The sequence below is a fragment of the Diadema antillarum genome, unplaced genomic scaffold (assembly GCF_040938485.1).
Source record: "Diadema antillarum isolate AM-2024a unplaced genomic scaffold, OU_Dant_1.0 seq00001069_RagTag, whole genome shotgun sequence".
NCBI lineage: Eukaryota > Metazoa > Echinodermata > Echinoidea > Diadematoida > Diadematidae > Diadema > Diadema antillarum.
In genome coordinates, this window is record NW_027271894.1 from 1,111,848 (window position 1) to 1,128,989 (window position 17,142).

Sequence of the window (17,142 nt, forward strand, 5' to 3'; positions counted from 1 at the left end):
CAGGCATGGGCACGGAGCCACACGCAGGCGCACACATACTAGTAATGCAGATGCAGATGCAGATGCATTCTTACTCCAAACACCCAGAGTAAAACATGGGTATGGTGATCGTGCTTTTTCCGTTATGGGACCAAAATTGTGGAATCAGTTACCTCTTCAGTTAAGGGAACTGTCATCGACAGAGTCATTCAAATCCAAACTTAAAACTTATCTGTTCCTTTCATACTGAGGACTGTAATTGCTGTATGTCATTAATATTGGATCAATATTGTATTTTTAATTGGTATATGTTGTATTCTTTATTTGGTATATATGGGATTGTTTTTGTTTACCATTTTCTTATTTGTTGAAATGTTTGAATATGTATATGCATGTAAATATATGATATCTTTTCATTTTTGAAGCGCCATGAGCACTGAAAAGTGGACCTGTGCGCTATACAAGTAGCCACTATTATTATTATTAGTAGTAGTAGTAGTCATGATCATGAGCACACACTTACAAAGGGGATATTTATGTACAATGCATGCACGCACGGCCCCCAATGGATTCGCACGCAGGATGCTAGTCCACTACCAGTACCTGGACTGCCTTCGTATACGGTGTGTACTAGTATGGTGTGTATGGTATGAGCAATATCGCACACGGAAATACCGTCGTTGAGGGCGTGTAGTATAAGGAGAGACCCCGTGCAGATCTTTTTTTTTTCGAGGGCAGCAATTAGGCCCCCCCCCCCCCAAAAAAAAAAAAAAAAAAAAAAAAAAAAAAAATTGTTGTATTGGCGTAACACACCCGACCCTACTTTCTTTATTATTATTTTTTTTTGCTATCGATATCAAGTATCTTGTTGATTGCGATCACGATCGCAAAAACCCGGAAGTGGAAAAGGCTCTGGGGACATCGGATGTACGAGGAAGAGATCTAGCTTGCGACTCGACTCGCATAGCCTCGCTTGATCAGTACTAAGTACTAGTATGTCATCTGTTTCCCACACGGACGCGTATCTATATATATAATACGCGAAGTTGTTGTTGTTGTCGCGACCTTATGTACATTGTATTTCCTGTTTTATTCCGGCGTTGCTGGTTTGTCTATCTCCTCCCGAGCCGTCGGCTCCGGGCAGCTGCGACCGGTGCCGTCGGCCGCAGGAGAGTATCCTGCATCGAATGGCGCGGGTTTCGTCCCCTCTCAGCCTCCGTGTCGACGTCGAGGATGAAAAAGAAAAATTAATCAGATAGATGCATAATGCATTTTTGTGCGTGACGAAAGAGCCGAATGTTTTAATATTCACCAATCCTGCGCTGGACTCCTACTTTCTCGATACACAGTAGTGCATCTTTTAGCTTGCAGAGACAGTGGGATACTAAAGATAATGGGTGCAGCGAAATTTCTGACATCTTCCGGCGGACACGCAGGCATGCACACAATGTACTCTCGGGTGGGTACGGTATGCCAGTGTGTGGCCTGCGCCTGTGTATGTATTGACGATGGTCACACGAAACACTATCTGGGTGCGCGTGATATGTACACTCATTATGGTATAATACACGGCGCGGTCATACAAGTACAAGGGCATTTACGTACAGCGACGTTCGCCATTATTGGCGTGCCCAAATGAAAACAACGAACGCTGTTATTTTATTGTATTTTGCACAACTGCAGGATACTATGCAGCTCAGGTATGTCATTTTGTTCACTCTCAAGTCGGGTATCATTGTACTCAGACTGTTCAGGACGGCTAAATATCCACTTAAATTTTGTCCTTGCCGATCGTACCCTTCCATATCAGAGTACACGCGCCGCTGTTCTTTCGTTTACTGCATGCATGCATGGCTGCTGTAAACATGAATATTCATGAGACAAGCGGACGCGGGGGAAACCCTCGCTTTGCTGACCGCCAATTTTTGAAGTTACAAGTGGACATCAAATGTGTGGTTCTATGGTGCATCAAACCAAGTTTTGGTGACAAAAATAAAAAAGAGGGAGCAAATGACGACAAAAATATTCTTCTTTCTCCCATAACGTGGGAAAAGAAATATTAAAGAAAAAATATGAGGCCCTGAGACCCACGGATTCCAATGACAATGATCTCTCCCTCCTCAAATATAACAATGATGATTATAATGATGATAATTATCATAATAATAAAAAAAAAATGATAATAGTGATAGTTATAATACTAATAATAACAATAATGATGATAATAATGATGATAATGTACAGTCTGAAGCAGAAGAAGAAGGACATTCATGATTATGATAATAATGATAACAAAAATGTACAGTCTGAAGCAGATACGCGGGTGGTTCTATGATCCATCAAACAAAGGTTTGGTGATAAAAACAAAAAGAAGAGAGCAAACGAAGACGAAAATATTTCATTTCTCTCAGCACAATAGTAACAAAAACACTAGGGGTCTATATATGAAGTAGTCCTCAGCACAAGATTACGTATGTTAGTGCAGTGAGCAGTTTTGGACAGTTTGCGCAGGACTGTCTTCAGAAAAGCTTTTTATCAAGAGCAGAAAAATGGGGGATACAGATTTTTACAATTCTTAACAAATTAACATTTCCGCCTCCTTTGGTTGATCATTCCTATGTTATGACTCTACCATCTGTCTACTCTCTCCTCTCCCCTAAATAATATTAATAATTTTAGTAATAATAATGATAATAACAATGACAATAATACACTGAAATAATGATGATAAAACAATAGGCCAATGCAAATGAATGGGGAGGGGATGCTATGATCTATAACTTAAGAGTGGGCGGAAGAGACACAAACAGGTACAGGATTGTTTTGATGTTTAAAATGAATTTGCAATGATAATGAAGCTATTTGAAATGTATATCAGTCGTAGAGTAACCTTGACATGACGGAAAAAAAGATATTCACTATCCTTGACCGATAAACTTTTTTCCTTAATTCCCTTGATTCATCCCCATGTCAATGAATAATATAAAATGATAAAACCGAATGACTATGATCTCCCCTCCCACAAAATAACAATAGCAATAACAAGAACAATAATAATAATAATGATAACTATGATAATGATGGCGGGAACGATCCCAACCAATGGACTGGATCGCAGGGCACGTACTACAAATGTAATATTAAATTTTTGGGAAGGGTGGTCATTTAGAGGACAGCGCGTCACAATTAACGAAATGAGAAAACTTTCCTTTTTCAATTTCTTCAATAAAAATGTACAAAATCGTATCATGAGAAAAAAGAATAAAACCACTCAGACCCGAGGATTTCCACGGGTGCTGCTATAATAATAATAATAATAATAATAATAATAATAATAACAATAATAATAATAATAACAATAATGATAATAATAACAACAATAATAATAATATAAATGGTAACAATAATAATAATAATTACAGTAATGATAATGTACAGGGTGAAGGAGATAAACGGGTTAGAATATGTAGACATACATATTCATAAGACATGTGCGGACGTGGGGAAAAAAGGGGGGTGTTCTATGATCTATTAAACCAAGGTTTGGTGATAAAAACAAAAAGAAGAGAGCAAATGAAGACGAATATATTTTATTTCTCTCAGTACAATAGCAACAAAAACACTAGGGGTCTATATATGAGGTCCTGCTCAGCTCAGCTATACCGTTTTGCTTTTGTCGTTTTGGTTATTTTTCTCTGAATATTTGTTTTTGTATTTTGTTCGGGGGGGGGGGGGTGGAAATGTGTGTGTGGGGGTGGTGGTCATGGGTAGAAGAGAGCACACTTTACCAACGAAAGGATGAGAAAACTTTTCTTTTATTTCATCAATAGAAATGTCCAAAATCGTATATAATCCTTATTATGAGGGGAAAAAATAATAAAACCCCTAAGACCCGTGGTTTTCCACGGGTGCTGCTAGTTCTATCAAGATTTATACAGTGTATACTTTGCATTCAGACTGCAATGTACTAGTATTGTGCAGCGTTTCGCCATAGGTTCTTCTGTGGAGAACTTACGCGCATCTCTATATGTGGGACTGTATAGAGATCGCCGTGTGCGATGAAAAGATCGTACACATGAGGTCAATTTGCACCTATCTTATCTCATTCAAAATAGTAAAATATGAAGTGATAACATTCAGGATAGGGATTTCAACATCTTTTAATTCTGTGAAGGGGTATAATTCCAGTAAAATCGGCCCCATAAATGATTTGTAGAATAGAGGAACGCAGCACATTCGGTGCGGCAGTTGTGACTGTTTACTGAGCACGAGTTGTACACGTAAAATGCACGTAAAAAAAAAATCAGCCCGCCCGACCCTATTTGAAAATCTCATGTTACGCCAATACAACTTTTCTCTCTCTCTCTCTCTCTCTCTCTTTTTTTTTTTTTGGGGGGGGGGGGGGGGGGGGGGGGCCTTAGTGGACTCGCGCGATGCGAGGACTGTCGCGATCGAGAAGACCTCGCGCTACCGCCAATGATGGCGTATGAGAGAATGAGAAAAAAGAAAAGAGTCCCGCATCGGGACTAGCAGGATGCTGGATTCGCACGGATTCGCACGGTAGCGTGCCAACACCACGCACGGTACCGTGCCAACACCTCGCACGGTACCGTGCCACGCACTCGACGGTGGCACGCAGCTGCACGGAGGCGCACTGACTGGCACGCAGCCGCACGGAGGCGCACGAGGGCGCACGAAGGCGCACGAGGTCGCACGGGGTCGCACGGGGGCGTACAGAAGCGCACGCACCCGCACGAGGCCGTACGAAATGGCACGGAGCCGCACGCACCCGTGCGAAACCGCACGAAGCAGCCCCGTGCGCACTGCGTGCGGGAGTAACATAACATAATGGTCTGACTGTATATACTCTTGAAGAGTTTGTTCGCAAAAACCGGTAAGTCCATTTTTGAAGATTTTGAAGTACGGTCTCTGTCATAAAGTACAAAATAATACCTTTTGAATGATACATTGGTCACTACATATTATGAAGCTACATTTTTGAAGTTATGGTAAAAAGAAGCAAAAAATTTCTTATTATTCTCGTTATTTTTCTTGACCTTTAATCGCAAATATCTCCATTTGGCAAATATGGACTTATCGGTTTTTGCAAACAAACTCTTCATATATATCTATATATATATATATATATATATATATATATATATAAGCACACACTGTGGAAAAGCTGGAACCGAGAAAAGAGAAGAGAAGTACAGGGTCTATTATTGTCTATTCAAGTGTTGATTTTTTACCAAGCCGTGCTAGCTGTGCGATGAATGGGACAAAAATCAGGATGTAAACCACTGGAGCAACAACAATGAAGAGATTATCAGATTAGATTGAAATTGAGCATGCTCTCTTAATACATTCTGTCCATGAATAATGCCAACTTTCAAAGTAGTAGCATCATCCCTTCAAAAGTTATCATACTTGAAAGAAAAGTGTGTGCAAGTGGCTATCCAGAAATGAAAAGGGGCCTCTAAGACATACCTGATTACATTACTCTACAAAAAAGGGTTGTAGAAAATTGGCTGAAAATGCACATTTGCATTCATTTTATGATCCCAAACTTAAGAATAATGCAGAAGAAGGGTAGCTCTTTCAGAAAACATGAAAAACGGAATATTGACTTGGTTGACCCGTTTCACCTTTTTTTTTTTTTTTTTTTTTTTTGGTCCTCACGTAAAATCAAGAGGTGCGACTTTTTGTTCGTTTTGTGATGCACGGTCACATAATACATAACTTTTTGCTTTTAAAGCACATGATTTTTATCATGGACTTTCTCAGAAGACTGGACAGTGGAAAAAACAAACAAACGAACAATATCATTCGACCTTGATTGAACCTGTGGACCTACTACACATGGATACACACCGATCGTTAATCACTCCAAATACCCTCTTTGTCCACATCAGTAATCAGGAATTTTGTGATACAAAATTATGTCATGATATGAGGTTTGCAGCTCCCCACCATGTTTATTCATAGGTAGTTGAGTCTGAAAAAGCACCTCAGCCAAATATTAGACCGAAATGAGGGGTATTTTTTTTTTGCGTCAATACATGATTATTCAATCGTCCAGACATTTGAAAGGTCCTCATGAAAAGGCACGTAATCAGGTGACGTCGATGATGATAGGATCAAAGAAAGACCTCCGTTCAAATAGTCCATAGATATGTGTAGTAGGTCCATGATTGAACCGTAGCGGACCCGACCTTCTTATAATCATAATAGGGCCTGAATGTCAGGATGTCAGAAGATGGCGCTATTCTCGGTGATGTCGATCCTCAAGATTTCAACCACAAACAAAGATGAATTTTGTCCTCGCAGGAAACGACGATGGATGCTCAGAGTAACCACTGTAATAACTTTAAAGGCGTTACCGTTTTACAGATGAAAGAAAAACCCAGCGGCTGCAGCATTAGTGCTTCAAAATAGCTTTAAAATGTGAGTTAGAGATAGAAACAATCTATGTAAAAATTTGAATCAGTAAAACCCATGTTAACTATTGTTAAATATACAAAATATAAACAATAGTTATTACACTGTATTAGAATGTTTATAGACTGAACCGTGTACAGTTATGGTTTATTGAGAAAAATTGTGACATCTCCTTTTATTTTAGGCTTTGTTGCATTTTTCCAAATTTCATATATGTGGTAAGATGCTTGTGATACAACTGACCTACATAATTATGTGCAATTGTGATATCCGAAACAGTTTTAAAATCACTGCTCACAATGTTAAACAGTACCTTTAAATTCCATGACATTATCTCCTGCTACATTATTGATCCCATGCTCATAAAACAAACAAACCAACCAACCAACCAACAAACAAACAAACAAACAAACAAACAAATAGAAACTACAAAACAGCAAAACAAAACAAAACCGAAGCAAAATCAATCCACAAACATAGCCCACTCTAATCGTAATCTTCCCATCAAACTAATTTTAAAACCCTATCATAACCCTTAACCCAAATCGAAGGTCCTTAATCGCAACAATTGTCGCCAATGAAAAATGTTCTGTCAAGCAGTTAGCTTTGTCCTTTTGGATATGAAGCGCACCTTGCTTGGCATTCTTCTCTTTTTTTTTGACAGCTCAATTTGGCCATGCGTTCATAAGGCAATAATTGCAATGGTCTGTCATGTTTACCTTAACTAAGGTACAATGATCATCTATAAAAAATAAAAAAATGCCGCTCTTTTTTTTTGTTACAAAAATAATCGAAAGGTATAATATAGGTCTTATACACTTGCAACAAGGGGTAAATAAGAAATAAGTAGTATAGTCATAAAGACCAAAGTGGATGGGGTGAGGACCAAAAATCAAAAGCACAGCATGTGATCTCCATATTCATTGAAATAATAATGATGCTGAAATGAAATATAAACCGCGACAACCTATTTTGTATTTTTTCTGCTTTTGTTAACATAAAATATGTTCTGGTTAGTGCGTAGAAAGATTTTTTTTTTAATTTTATTTCAACATTTTGTTTTTATTTAACTGATGTCCACCGTCGAGTTAAGCAAAAGTTATTTTCGTAAAGAGTTTATAATGTTTGTTGTCATTATGTACACACATTTACATTGTGCATGGATGTTAGTCCTTTAGTTTCTGCGTCTTCTCTCTCTATCCTTCTCTCTCTCTCTCTCTCTCTCTCTCTCTGTCTCCTTGCTGTTAAGATGAGTATCTTTATTCTGTTGTCGGATTTTTTATGCCAACCAAATATAATACATTTTCTGACTTTTTTTTCTTGCTCATTTTTTTTTTTTATTATAAATCCGAATGATATCGAATTGAAATTACCATACGATATACTGCACGCATACGAACAAAAACAGAAAAAAAAACAGATTGATTAATGAAATTGAGGGAAATCTAAATTAGTCGTAGTTTAGATTTCATCAGCCGTTCAGTAATACTGCATTAAAAGTTAACGTATTTCAACTATTGAAACAGACTGCTGGGCAGAGAAGCTTGATCTAGACTGCGCCATCTATTACCGAAAATGCTCTAATGCACACTACCCAGCTCGCACTGACCGTCTGTTCGTAGAAATCTGAAGTATAAATGTCACTGGGAAGTGGACTATTTTCAAAGATGCAGTATATAGTAATGTTCGACATAAGGGACATAATGATTCATACCTCTTGTCTTCTGAAACACTATTATAGATAAAAGCAACAACAACAATGATAACAATAATAATGATAATAAAAATAATGAAAATAATTATAATGATAATAATAGTAATAATAGTAATAATAATAATAATAATTATTATTATTATCATTATTATTATTATAATGATAAAAATTATCATTATAATAATGATAACTTCTCAGGGGCGGATCCAGGAATTCCGTAAAGGGAAGGCGCCTTTACAGAGTGGGCGCACACGCCCCTCCCCCATGTTTCTTTTTATTTCTTTTGTTTTAACAAAAAATGAAAAATAAAGAGGGGTCGCGCGCCCGGTGCGCCCCCCTCTGGATCCGCCACTGTTTTAGAAATTAGTTTTTTTAGATTGATCTGTTGATGTGGGCTCCCTACAAGTAACTTTGAATTATTTTCAATATTATTGCTTGATGAAAGAGTCAGTCACAATTTGTTTGCAGCGGGAGGCGTACGTGTAAGGACCTATTATGCTTTTCATCGTAATGTATCCCCGGCCTCCGGTTTAACTCTCGAAATCGAATTCGCCTTTTTTTTTTTTTTTTTCTTAACATCTTCGCAGATTTAACAGACATGTTGTATACAGAACATGAGTCATCCAACGCTAGCGACCAACCAGAGCAACGCAGTAGGCTGTAAAACCCTAGCCCTCCGCACCCCAAATCATTAAGTCCCCCCCCCCCCCCCCCCCCCGCCCCCGGGGGAAAAAAAATACAAATGCTAGATAACATCATTTGTAATGAGAGAAGCCATAAAACGCTAATACATGGGTATTCTTGATCAAGAAATTTCACATCGTGCAACCATGGAGGTGCAAGGAAAGACTGTATGGTGCAAGGTACGAGGGGGATCAATCCCCGCTTTATTAATAGTTGCAAGCTGAACACAGGCGTCATAATAGCGATCGCTTGCATGCATGGGATGACACCTTCTATGATTGTGTGCATGGTGGGATTCACTCAGACTTGAAATTTGCTACAATAGGAGTCAAATTAAGGATCAAATGGACATCCGAGGGTTGATCATAAGTACGTAGGCGTATGAAATAAGCATTGGAAGATGTCACGTTTCGTGGTGGGAGTGCCGTTGGCAGCCATTTTGCTGGGCGTTGCATACGGATCAGGTAAGCCCATCTCACCATCATTGTGTACACGCCATCGCATTATGACAAACACGTACTCTCGAATCTTGTGTCTTTATGAGACGCATCCACGTTGAGCAAGAGAAAGGCCTCAAAACATGACCTTTGCTCGGATTGCCCTGTCATAATACGTGTTCCACAGTTCTCATGCACTATGCTCACTGTGTCTAATATCTTTAATAACAGGTGGAAGGAAAGCACAACGTGCATGCTATAGTATAGGCCCTATAATACTCTAAACATGCTATAAAAGGGGATGCTGTACATACCGAACTTCTATTTTAGGGTACCAGTAGGCCCAACAACGTTTAGTAAAGGAATAACCTGTATATGATTCCCGTGTGCCTATTGTATCCTTCAACACTCGACTCTGCTAAGAGGCAGAACAGCAAATAACACTTAATTGTTGATCTGATCAATACCCTAGCTTCATGGATCATCTTCATCCTTCAAAATTGTAGTATCTGTCAATGGAGTATTATAGGAATGATAAATGTTTTGGTTTATGTTGATATCCACATCTTTTTTCTTTTTTTTTTTCAAAATAGTCCGTGAAGAAACGTAAATAGCAATTAAACATGCTATAGATTTACCTGAAAAACACACTCATATTCTGATATGTGTTGAAACTACTTAAATCATTTCAGTTTAAAGAAATGGGATGGAGTTGTTGCTCTTATTGAAGAGATGTACGTACCCAAATAGTACGGTACGTAGTATTATATGACTCGATATATTGTTTTCACATGAAACTTTCATAAGGTTATGGATATTTTGCAATCGATTTCACTAAGAGGCAAGAAGCAGCAAATGACACCTGTTGATCCGATCAATACCCATACGTCATGGCTCATCTTCATCCATCAAATTTGTACATATCTACTACTCAGTGGAGTATTATAGGAAAGGATAAATGTTTTGGTTTATGTTGATATCCACATCTTTATTTTAATTTTCAAACTCGTCCTTTGAAAAACGCATATAGCAATTAAACATGCTAGATTTATCTGAACAATACATTCATTATATTCTGATATGTATTGAAAATACCTAAGTCGTTTTAGTTTAAAGAAATACTTGTAGGATTGAGTTTTTGCCCTTATTGAATTGAATAGATGTATGCACCCGAAATATAGAATTGATACGGTAGTTGGTAGTCTCGATATAGTTTTCACATGAAAGTTTCATTAGGTTTTGAGTAAAACAAATCAACACAAATGTAGGGGCTATACAATTAACCTCACTTTCGATTATGAGTAATCTTAATGACAAAATGATAAAACATCGCATTTTCATTATATCCCTCCGATAATCAAGAATCTGAAATCCCACATCTGAATTCAGCAGAAACTGATCACTGTAAATGTTATGGGGAGGGGGATGGAGGTACATGTAAGTCCTTATCTGTACCATTTATCACTCTAAATGCATGAAGTAGCTGCCTGCTGGTCATAAAAAGTCGTAGTGCAACTTTCCCGTTTCAGTCTTCGTGCTTGCTTACGTTATGATAGAATACTCCCCTCTCAGATTGCGATGATGTCATACATCAGTCAGGGAAGATTTACTTTATATAGGGAAGGGCACCTTGAATCATGCACCAGGGAACAATGCACATTTGCGCAACATACATTTTTTTTTAATGGCCAGAAGCTGGAACGGGAAACAGGAAAGAAGAGGAGCGGAAAAGATATCAAACATTTTTTTTTCGTTAAAAAGTAAGACAGTTTAATAACGTATAATTGATATCTGGTTTAACAGATCAAGAGAGAGAATCAAGAGAATGACTACAGGACTTTAATTGTAGTTGAAGAATGAGTAATTCATTCTAAAACTGTAAATTTAGTAAACTTTATGGCATAATTTCAATACTAATTCTAATATACCAATCTAATTGGAAATGATATGTGTATTTTCAACGATAATTAGTTACCATGGCAACGGGAGAAGACCTCAGTCAATGACTACCACTTTAATGGCAATCAATTGAAAATCTAGACATGTAATCACTTTTCTTACTTTTTACTATGGTTTAATAAAAGAAAAAATGTCGATATACTATGGTAACGTTAGAAGATATGCGAGTTACAAAGGGATTAATATCCAGCTGGGCTTAGAATATGTTAGTCTTCATGTGTACCAAATTTAGTACTTTTTGACAAATTTTGATACTTGTGGCACTATGATAATCACGTCGCTGGACTATAAAAGATGTTGGAAGCGGTTAGGATAAAGATGATACTATTTTTCACATTAACGAGGAGACCGCGAAAAAAACTTTGCGTTTTTTGTTTGTTTGTTTGTTTGTTTGATTTATTCACTTAAAACATTCTTTGATCGCGATAGTCCTCACTTGGACATTCATGTCTTATTATAGATTTGTAACATTTTGTGATATTGGTAAAATGTAGCCCTCGACTGTAATAAGCATTCATCAACAATTTGTTGCTTTTCAGTATAGGTGTGCTTTTATAGGCATGCATAGGCATACATCAAACGTTGGTATGCCTGTAATTGAAAAAGAAAAAGAAAACAAGATGAATCGTCAGGTTTTGATATATTGCAAAACACAATCCTTTGGGATGTGCTTGGTGAACACGTCAAAGGTCTGGTTATAATTATTATGTAGCGACAGACAAAATTACTGTTTCCGCTCTTAGTTATATTTAACAGTATTTCATTCAAATCATTACGTGTAAACATCATACATATCGAACTTCACACAGAGTCATGTGTTCAACTATGTGAAAATCTTTAGATACAAATCACCAAGGGCTTGAAAACTAGACTGTGGATGAAAACAACAACAAGAACAACACATAAATACATATATGATTTAATTGAATGGAAATGAATTGAATGCTTAGATATATAATTGTTTTCTCTACTGTCATTGAAATAATTGAATTATCATAGATTAACTACAATATTAGCAAGTTCCAACAAAAGTGATTTATATGAAAATTTAGATCTTTTTAAACTCCTTAACGCCACTCATCCTGTCTTTAAGGAAACCAAAACCCAGAGAGAAATGTGGATTGCGTGAAAGCAGCAACATTAGCAGAAAACATCAGTGAAAGTTTGAGGAAAATCGGACAATCGATGCAAAAGTTATGAATTTTCAAATTTGTGCTGTTGGAACCGTTGTATGAGGAAACTATAGTATAGAGGTTATGATGTATGTGTGGACATCAATATAAAGAAAATATGAACGGAATTCCACAAAAAATCACTTTTCTGGCAAAATGAAAGAATACTTGTGTAACCGTTTTCAGAAAGCAGGGGGAATATTGCTACCCTTAACAAATGTCATAGTACACACTATTAAGATGATGCATGGAATGTTTGATTGTCATGAAAAATGATTGTTTTAAAGAATTCCCATTATATTTTATTTATATTTTTGTCCACACATACATCATAACCTCTAGTAGTCTCCTCAACCAGCAGTTCTAACTCCAAAAAAATCATAACTTTTGCATCCATTGCGCGATTTTCCTCAAATTTTCACTGATGTGTTCTACTCATGTTGCTGCTTTCACTCAATCCACATTTCTCTTGGGCAGCTCAGCTCAAGGGACCAAAAATGTTATATTTGAACTAAAAATCTGAAAGTAACATACAGACCTCAGTAACATTATTTGTGCAATCTCCAAACGTTGCAAAATATTTACTGTATAAAAAGTGCTAGAGTATATGAAACCTTATGTACATCTGGCAATCAGCGAGCCATGTTTACGTGGTCAGAAAGTGTAATGTACATAACTAGGTGTCCTCTTTACGCTTTTATCTTGTTATAAATTCACTTTTGCAAATTTACTTCAATGTGTGATGAAACTTGCCCCCAAAAGAAACAAAACCAGTTAAAAAGTTAAGATTTTTCGAACAAACATTGGAGGTATTTCCTGAAATATATATGAACACCGAGTTATGTACGTTAACACGTAACATTCTATTATACAATCTTTCTTCTCATTTCTTAATTTGATACAAAAATTATAATATCATGCTGTTCAGTGAAGCAGTATACAGCAATGCTGGCACTGAGGGTGATATTCTCTATGAAAACTTCTGAACCAGGTATCAATAACAACAACAACAACAACAACAACAACAACAACAACAACAATAACACAAAAACAAACAAACGCCGTTGTCCATAACAAATGTTACGTACATACATGTAACTCGGTGTACTATGTTATGGTCACTCTTATCTCTTAACGGGATAGTACAGTATTGGTGGAGATGAGAATTAGGCTCTTAACTTTTTGTGGGATACCAAGAAAACACTTGGGTAATAGCACAGAGCATACCATTCTAAGAAGAGTTCAAAGTTTATTTGATGAAAATCGGATTTGGAATGACTGAAACATCCAAAAACAAAGTAAAACAAAGTGATCGTAATAAAGTGTGGGTCCCACACTTATTAGAATCGCTCTGTTTTGGATATGTTAGCCATTTTAAAACCATTTTTCATCACATAAATGTTGAATTCCTCATGAAATTACATGCTCTTTCATATTTCATAAGAGGTTTCTCATTATCTCACCAAAAAATGTTACAGTGTAGAAACCTGAAATTAGGTGTCAACCAAAACTATACGATCCCTTTAATGTACTCAATTTCTGCCAAATACACCCAATTATATCATGCGTGTTATCTGTTATTTATGACATGAACACTTTTTAAAACAAATTGTAGATGCTTGTAAAGTGCAAATTTTACCATACATTGTGACATGTACATAACTAGGACACCGGTGTCCATCTTATGTAGGTTACATCATATTGGGTCAATTAGCTAAGAATGGAGTCTGCTTCTCACCAATTTACTCATATGTAAGTTTACGATATAAAAACTTATTTAGATGCAGAAACTAGTTCATAATGTGTAATTTTCATAGTGAATTGAAAGGTGTATTCCGTACATAACTGTCACGTGCATAAATCGGTGTCCACTTTCAAGACCAACTTTGAAGGACACAATAGATTTAAAATTTATCACTAATGTTATAAGTGGTTTGCACTTAGGCATTAGCTGCCTGGTATTTGAATGTTGTAAGAAAATATGATTGTGTTGACATAATGATATACATTGTTTTGTACAATAACACCAAAAAATTTAGTATATCGATTAACTGTAAAAATATTGAAAAGTACACTTAATGTTGCAGTGAATTCAATTTGCAGTGAAGATACTATATATATAAACACGTAAATAGGAATATCATAAAGAATATGTACTGTTTTCCACAGTTTTTTTTTTACTTAAAAACTTCACAAGAATTGGTGGACACCAGAACTTATGTGCGTGACATACAAATTGCCTCAAGGCTGTTGGAAATTCAGAAGTGATGTAAAAAAATCAACAATATGAGAATTCTGTAATTTGATACTTAATCTTTATTGACAGATTGAAATCAGTTCATATTTCAAAATGTTAAAGTAAAAATTAAGGTGCCCAAAAATCTATGTTCTGCATGTAACACCAAAAATCATGAAAAATGGGCATTTTCAACCATAGAAATGCTGTAAAATATCTAAATTTGGAGCAATGAACCTGAAACCTTGTCTGGAGCTACCACAATATATGCCTTCAAAAGTGAAAATGGTCACATAGCATTAATTCAATTCAGAATTTTTTCAAAAGCACACTTTTGCACATTGTGTAGTGTACCCTTGATCTGAACCATATATTCACATATATATATATATATATATATTATGTATATTTATATATATATATATACACTCAGAAAAAAAAGAAAGAAAAGAAAGTAAACACTTTTTCGAGTTCATCTTACTCATAGACTACTTGGTTAATAATGGTGTTTTATATACCACATTAAAGGTAATTTAATTAGCTATCAACCCGGTAGGCCAATAAAAAGGGGAAATTTTACGCATGAGCGAACACGTTTGTTTTTCTCTTCCAAGACACTAAAGTAAAAATTGCAAAAATGGACAAGTTGTTATTTATTTACGTTTTTTAAAATTGTTACAAATAATTAATGTTATGTTAATGCGATTCCCTGTTTAATAGAAATGAAAAATAAAGTTGAATAGAATTGAATTTAATTGAATAATACAGGCATACAGGTACATAAAAGGAAGTGATGTAGGTGTGAACAATTATATATTGCGAGGTACACGTGGAGGAGACCGTCCTCAATTAAAGCAACGTGCTTGACTGGGATGACAGCCTCGCATAAGATATACCTACAAAGAAAAAAATCGAAGCTTTTGGAAACGTCTTTTCAAACGTTTAACATCAAAAGATGACAACTTTCAATATCAGCAAACTATTTCAATCTGCAATACCCAGGAAAATAGCTTCTGGCCCTGTATTTTATTTACTTCATCACAAACTTCTTCATTCATGGCATATGTATATATATATTTTTTTTTCTGTATGGATTCAACTCGGCTGCGCCTCGTTGAGTGGGTCATTTCATCTTTCATCTCATGAAATATTCTGTCCATTGCACTCATAAACATTCAGTATTTGTGTAATAGCTGAGGCATCTCATGTCTAATTGTCTGTGAGCAGATATTATCCATTCCATTTATGGGCTTATTGAACTGCAGATATGTGATACAACAGTCTCCACTGCCATCACTTGAGCAGGAAGCTCACTGTTTATGTTAAAGCACAACGGAAATCGAACCTTCACCTACATACTAGTACGTGGAGTTAAAGGCAAAATCACTTTCATCAAAGTGAACTGGCAGCGCGCGAATATTATTCAAGAGATCGTGATTATGGAGAAAGGCAGTACATTAAATGACTCTACAGGGCGTATGAAAAAAAAGTTACACTTTTGAAAAAAAAAATGTCTAAATTTTTGTTCCGGCTTGGCTGAACAGTGACGCTCTTTGTCCCGAGTGTGAAAAACGACTTGCGCCAAATTGAAAGAAGATGGAAAATTCAGCCAGCAGTCCAAATAAGTGCTCCCATTAAAAAAAAAAAAAATGTTCTTTTGCTTAAAGCTTTATGTTATGATAGTCTGAGATTTTTTTTTTCAACTTTATCGTAATTTTAATGATTTCATTTCTAAATTGATTGGTGAGAATTGGAGTATGTAATTACTTCATGATCTTTAAAGCAGAGTTTTCACAATACATGGACACATCAATACCAAACAACAAGGGAAGAGAGCAGTGATCGGTGGCCATTTTGGATGAACAAAATACCAAAAATCTTAAGAAAACATTGATTGATTTCATTGATTGATTAGATTGATTGTATTGATTGAATGATCTGAGGATGCATTAATTTTGTACTTTTCTTCTTTACTGAGTGACTGGATGTGGGTTCGATATGTCTGTGCATGATTTGTGATAACTGAGCTTAAAAGATCTTGATGCTGTTAATCAACCTTCCATAACACAATGAAATCATTAAAAACGTGACAGAAAATCGCCAGAAAATTCCTAAACTATCATAACATAATCAAAACTGTGAGCAAAAGAGCAATTTGCTTGAATGAAAACACTTATTTGGACTGCTGGCTGAATTTTCCTTCTTCTTTCAATTTGGCGCAAGCCATTTTTTCCCACTCTGGACAAAGAGCGTCAGTGTTCATCCAAGCGTGAACAAAAATTTGTTGTGTTGATTGCACTTGATAGATGAGACTATTTGGTATCCATGAATATGAAAAAGAAAATAATCTTCCAAATATTTTCAAACGTAATTTAGACATTTTTTTTCAAAAGTGTAACTTTTTTTTTATGCGGCCTGTATAGTGACCAGAAGAATTAACGAAGTAACAAAATAGAAAAAAAAAAACCCACACTTTTATCTAGGTTGCGGTCACATAAAGAAAAACAGATAAGGAGGCAG

General features: G+C 36.2%; 1 protein-coding gene across 3 annotated transcripts in view; it reads left to right on the plus strand.

The window, feature by feature from the left end:
* The first annotated feature begins 9,049 nt into the window (after positions 1-9,049).
* Positions 9,050-17,142, plus strand: part of LOC139743330 (uncharacterized) — a 33,036-nt gene continuing 24,943 nt past the window's right edge. For all 3 annotated transcript variants that reach the window (XM_071653820.1, XM_071653822.1, XM_071653821.1), the window contains exon 1: positions 9,050-9,282. In XM_071653820.1, the coding sequence (XP_071509921.1) occupies positions 9,219-9,282 (64 nt within the window). In that variant the 5' untranslated portion in view covers positions 9,050-9,218. The remainder of the gene's footprint in view (positions 9,283-17,142) is intronic.